Source organism: Notolepis coatsorum (genome assembly GCF_963971535.1).
Source record: "Notolepis coatsorum genome assembly, chromosome: 6".
Classification (NCBI taxonomy): domain Eukaryota; kingdom Metazoa; phylum Chordata; class Actinopteri; order Aulopiformes; family Paralepididae; genus Notolepis; species Notolepis coatsorum.
In genome coordinates this window covers 92,204,447-92,210,916 of record NC_140170.1, presented here as the reverse complement: position 1 = coordinate 92,210,916, position 6,470 = coordinate 92,204,447, and the positions used below count along the sequence as shown (strand labels likewise).

At 44.0% G+C, this 6,470-nt stretch overlaps 1 protein-coding gene across 1 annotated transcript in view; it reads left to right on the top strand.

The window, feature by feature from the left end:
* Positions 1–2,280: 2,280 nt before the first annotated feature.
* cdh22 (cadherin 22) overlaps positions 2,281–6,470 on the top strand; it is a gene marked incomplete at both ends in the record, with an annotated part of 232,963 nt that continues 228,773 nt past the window's right edge. The window contains 2 exons of the mRNA XM_084315683.1: positions 2,281–2,320; positions 2,670–2,789. Coding sequence (XP_084171809.1) covers positions 2,281–2,320; positions 2,670–2,789 — 160 coding nt within the window. The remainder of the gene's footprint in view (positions 2,321–2,669; positions 2,790–6,470) is intronic.

Below are 6,470 nucleotides of genomic sequence, written 5' to 3'. Positions count from 1 at the left end.
TAACATTTATTTGTCTCTGCACTTATAAATCAAAAACTAACAAAATAATCGAATGGAAAATAAATAGTTGTATGGCACAACAGCCGCATTTATCAGGATACAGTAAGTAACATTATCATCTGATAATAAAATGAACATAAAATAAATACTTGTATAAATCAAAATAAATAATGTTATAAACAAATATGCACAGGTAATCAAGAACTGAATGAAAAATAAATTAGAAGTAGCAGCATCTTCTTAGAACAACAAGAAGAAAAGTAACTACTCCAGCATGTCACCGACATGCAGACTGGAAGAGCCGGGATTCAAACCACTGACCTATTTTATCCAAAGCGAGTAGTGACGACTAGCCCTACCTCCTGAGCTACAGCCGCCACATCATGAGCAATGCTATCACTGTGCAAGTATATTTTCTTCCTCAACTTCTTGCTCTGAGAGCTAGTCACAGTCCCATTCATCCACTGCTCTGCCAAATGGGCTCCAACAATGTCTTGGCGTTTTTACATGGAAGGCAGCCAATGCATCCCTCCTTGGCAAATAAACAGCTATATTTATTTTTCCAAAAGTTCCACTGACTCGGACCCCAGCTTTGTGGTGGTTGAGTAGCAGCACAGTCCAGGTCTAGTGGTGGAGACTCGGGTCTGGCAGTGGCAGGCCGGCGGCGTCATTACTTTTACCAAACGGTTCGTGCGTTTTGCGAATCTGATTGGCCACTGACATTTCTGGTCATGTGACATGTGCGCCCAATCGTGTGACGGCAAGTTCTTTCGACGGTTAAGCTTAGGCGCTCTTTCGAAGTTGGTTAAGGTTAGAGTTTGTCTTAGAGCATGGCGATAGAACGCCAGCCCTGATTTCAAACTCTAACCCAACTGCGAAAGAGTCGCCAAGCTTAACCAGTGATAAACTAGGCGTTAGGCCGTTTGCAGGCTGTTCGACGAGGAAATGGGCTAAGACACTGCTTGTCACGCGACAGTAGCGCTGCTAGCTGCTGCACTAACAGCGTCAGTCTTTGGCCTTTTTATAAAACCAAAGCTGTCCAGCTTTGTACAGCCTTGCGGCGGGTTGAGCCTTTTTTTTGGCGGCATGTGGCGTACTGTTTAGTGTTTAAGTTTTCAGTTGCAGGACACGGACCGGCAGCCTTCTGTTTACAGCAGCTGCTTGCTGCTTCTTCTTCACTAGGTTGGAGTAGCGTTAAACTTATGGGCGACGCTCATGGGCGACACATAGCGGCTTGGAGATGAAATGCAGCCTATTCCACAACATTAATTACTCAGTTCTTTTAAAAACTGAAAAGAAAAATATGATCTATTAACAATTGATTTAGGTAACATAAATAATACTAATTCGTACATAAAAAAAAAAAAAGTATATACATTTTTTGAGAGACCCCCACAGGGGGTCTTGACTATGGGGGCTCAGACTCTAGCTATGGGGGCTGAGCCCCCATTGGCCCCCTCATAATTCGAACACTGATTGCTGTAATCCAACTTCCATCAGGCATTCACGGTCACGAGCAGCAACCGTGTCAGTCCTTGCCGTCAATGCACGTTCCTCTCCCAGCCTCAGCTTCATCCCAAGCAGCCGAGAGCATTTTTCACTTCTCCTGGGTTGGAGAATTTGCATTGCCGCTTGTTCAATGTGAAGGTATCGCACAGCATATTTAATCTTGTGTTTCTGTAGAATATGCTTTACTCCATCATACTTGCATTAGTTGCATATCTCCTGTACATCCTGGGCGTAGTCTTGGAAGAAGTATATCCTCACGTTTCTCCACATCACCTGCTTCTTTTTTCTCGCAGCTGTCAGCACAGCAGATTTAGCCTTATAGAATGGATCGGATGAGTCAGCCGAATGAGGGCTGTCCTCAGTGTGTGTCGCCTGCATTTTGCTGATTTCGAGACAGGTTATGAGTAAAACAGTGACTTTTTGAGACATTTCCATACACAGTGGTGCGTTGGTGATTTCATACCTGGCTGGTTGCACTGTGGACGTCAGTCCCGCGCATGCGCACAGAATAAAGACAATGCCTAATTGCCTCTAGGGATGGAGTGTAACACATTTCATTCACAAGTTTTGTGTGAATGTATCTGAGGACGTATTTGAACACACCTGACCTGAGCTATTGTTATGCAAAGTAGCCAGGTGGGTACTTGGCGAGTTGGTGCATTAGTCGAGGGCAGCGCATTCTTGTGTGCATGTGCGTGCACATCTGTGCATGTGCATGCTCCTGCGTGCTCCTGCTCACAGACCTGGTGCAGCGGCGTGCAACCCCGTCCCATGACCAACGCACCACTGTTCATACACAAGGCAAACGAAAGTAAACGTAAATTATTTTCTGAGAGTTTTAACGAATTGCCGTCTTCTCCTATGCAACACCTCGGGTGGACGTACACATGACCCCTCTCTCTCACTCTTCTGACATTATGTTTTTTCTCTCTCTCTCTCTATCTATCTATCTCTCTCTCTCTCTCTCTCTCTCTCTCTCTCTCTCTCTCTCTCTCTCTCTCTCTCTCTCTGTCTGTCTGTCTGTCTGTCTGTCTGTCTGTCTGTCTGTCTGTCTGTCTGTCTGTCTGTCTGTCTGTCTGTCTGTCTGTCTGTCTGTCTGTCTGTCTGTCTGTCTGTCTGTCTCTCTCTCTCTCTATCTCCCTATCTCTCTATTTTAACAGGAACATCCGTGATGAAGGTGACGGCGTCAGATGCGGATGACCCTACATATGGCAGCAGCGCCAGGGTGGTGTACAGTGTGCTGGATGGAGAGAGGTTCTTCACTGTAGATAGACACACAGGTCTGTCTATCTACCTACCTACTAGGGATCAGCTCGAATCTGAATCTGAATTTGGGAGAGCACAGATAATGAGATGGACACAGATACATTTTATACCCATTACAGTAAATGCTTCTTATTATCGGGGTGGGGGGGGGGGGGGGGGGGGGGGGGGTCTATTTTTTTCATTGACATAGCAGCTCCAGCCATCTGCATATTATGCCCCTCCCCACTGTTGTGTGTGTGTGTGTGTGTGTGTGTGTGTGTGTGTGTGTGTGTGTGTGTGTGTGTGTGTGTGTGTGTGTGTGTGTGTGTGTGTGTGTGTGTGTGTGTGTGTGTGTGTGTGTGGCTGAGTTTCTTCTCAAACCGCTGCAACGTATACATAAAAATGAAGCTTAGAACTTCACCTCTCCTCCCTCTCCTCAGCACGCTCTCCCCGTTCCATTTATCCGTTCCTGCATTGGGAGCACGCCTTCACTGACGCGCCAATCCAGGAATATGATTTATAGATATCATTTATCTGCTCAAAAGTTGTCGTGAGTTGTCATGGGTTGTTGTCATGGTATGACAAGTACAAATGCAGTTACTGGTAACTCGCAGGTGTTTGCGGAAAGACTAAATGGAATCTTGAATCACAAGGCTTTTTTTTCTTTTTCTTTATGTTTCGCTTTTCTCCACACACACACTGTTAAAGAACATTACTAATATTTTCACTACTACAAAGAAAAAAGAAGAAATGTATGACTATAGGTATCTTTTGACAATGGATATGATAGTCGTGTCAGTTTGGCAATCAGACACGGGGAAATATGTTATTTGAGCGGATACCGCTCATATTTATGCTATTTATTATTCGTATGTATGAGGAATTTGTTAGATAATAGACTTTAGAAACGGAATCTTTAATATTTGAATTTGTAGGAGAGACGTGACAATTTTTTTAAGATTAGTTTCCAACGGCATGATGGAAGTGTCAAAGCTTGGACCTATTCTTTTCTATAAAGCTGATTTTGTTTTCAAACATCACTCAAATATTAGATTAGATTAAACTTGATGTCAGAGAACAACTAATCTTTTTTTTTTATCCACTTTTTCTCCTTATTTTCTCCCATCCCAATTTCGCCTTGTCAATTCTCCCTTTAATTCTCCCCTCCCTGTCCTCGAACATTGCTAGACTATGCCTCCCACTGGTCGGCTGCAGTGAGGACCAAGCCTTGCATCCAGTGTTCCCTCCTGTACACGAGGAGGCAGCTGTCGCATCTTTTCACCTGTACAGCGCGATCTTTCAGTGGTGAGGAGTAACACGTGGGAGGCTCACGCTGCCCCTGATGCTTCCTGATTCTGCTGTACAGGCGCACCAACCGACCTGTAGGAGTCGCTGTCCACAACGTCCAATCCCCACCCACCAGCTTTCCCACCCCTAACACTGCCAATTGTGTTAGTATGAACGACCAGCCAAGCTGGTAGCAACGCCGTTAGTGGCGAGCGCCTTGCCCACTGCGCCACTTAGCCGCCCAGAGAACAACTAAATCGTATAGGCAGCCTACATATTAGTCTACCGTTTTGCATTAAGGAGGGCAGTCATTGAGATGGTGGGCTGCTCGTCCTCACACACGATAGTGGTCACAACTCTTCATTATTTTACTTTGATATACAACTCTGCCTGGTATCTTGTACAAAAAATGTTTTTTGTCTTATTTTTGCTACACTCTTCTAGAGATAAATAATACAGTGATTTTCACAACGTAAATTATCTATGGCCTAGCGATTTTCACATTTCATGGCGCATATTTTCAACCCGCTTCACATCATGGCAGTGTGAAGGGGTAGGCTTATATCTAACAAAACATAGAGTTTCTACACTAATGCACGCAAAAAGTGTTAAAGACAGGGACAATCTCTGGTAATGACGAGATGTCAACATTAGACGGGTATGGTCATTTAATATTACAACCGGTTGCCTGTTAATCTTTACACTCCTAATAACGATCTATTCTCCCTCGTTGTGCACCTGCCCACAGAAATGTAAGAAGATAATAAAAAAAAATTTAAGAGTGTGGAAAGTAAAATATGAATTTACCATTTATATACAGATGGAGATAAATGTCTTGTATGAGGGGGTGGGGGGGGGTATGGAATCAGTAGACAGTACATACTGTGTGCAATTTACTGGTCAATCACTTGACACTCTATTAAATACTTAAACCCTGTCAGTTAATTTTCACAAATAAAAATGGTAATATGACAAGGACAGTTAAATCTCTGGAGGGTTATATTGCCAATTTCACCAGGCGAGAGGAGAGAGATAGAGAGAGAGAGAGAGAGAGAGAGAGAGAGAGAGAGAGAGAGAGAGAGAGAGAGAGAGAGAGAGAGAGGAGAGAGAGAGAGAGAGAGAGAGAGAGAGAGAGAGAGAGAGAGAGAGAGAGAGAGAGAGAGAGAGAGAGAGAGAGAGAGAGATTTTCTCCAGTCAGCAAATATTGGAGAATTCCTTCCTGTGCGTGTCGGGGGGATACGGCCTGTACCACTGTCTCTCAGGCATAGTCCAGCATTGGCGCTGCCTGCAAATGTCCTCCCGGGAGAGCACTAAACTTTTAATGATTCCTTTTTTGGTCTCCACCACTTTGATTCGGTCAGCTCCGGTGCCGATGATAAATGGCTCTGTCTTGGCGGGGCTAGCCTGAAGACTAGAGGGATCGGATCGTGTGTACCGGCTTTCCATCTCATGACCACCATCCCCCCGCCCTACGAACCATCCCGTCCCCCACACCCCCCCACATTTTTGTAGGCGCACAGGCCAGCCTAATAGGAGTGAGTGGAGAAGGTCAAAATTAAAAAGGAAACAGAACAGCTGTGGAATCTGGCTTATTAATACCACCCCAGTCACCCTGGAGGCAGGCGGTGTAGACGGTCTCTCACTCTCAGCTTCTCTCAGCCAGAATGGATGGAACTGTCTGAAACTGTGTTTATTTTAGTTTTTGAGTCAGTGGCTGAGTCAAAAGGACAGTCATAAAACATAACACAGAGGATTGCTTGAGGTCTTAAGCCACGCAGAGCTACCTCTACACATGTACGTCACAGCCTGCAAAACAGCTCTGTCCAAGTGCCTTATAACTGTACCAAATCATCCGCAACCAAAAATTTAGTTTGAAGGAAAATGTGGCAATAACTTTGAATTGGGTGTATACAGAGTAGCCTATCATAATAACCAACAATTAAGCTTGTCTGAACATTTATGAGTTATGCAGTGATGTGGTTATAAGAAAAGTAAACGGGACTATATTTTATTTATAAGGAAACCATACCATATGGCTGCATTCATCGCCGTTTCCATGGACACAGTGAATAAAACAAGGCTGCACAGAAGCCATGGAATTAAATTATTCTATTCTTATTTTTAAGAGATGAAAAATAGACAAAAAAATATGGGGGGGAACCCAAATAAATTATTATGTATTAAATATGTTAACACTTTCAATGTCACGCTTAATCCCCATCTCGGGGGGGGGGGGTGGTAGTCTTACCCAGAAAATCCGATTGTTAGAAAAAGTCTAGTTTATGACCGGTAAAGTAAGCCACTGTGATCCTTACATAAACATGTTTCACGTTTGGTAAAATAGACATACAGTAGGGGGTCCTTACCTTAGCCAGAATGTAATCCAAAAAGAATAATTTCAATGACCCCAAGGGCGATCGCGATTACTT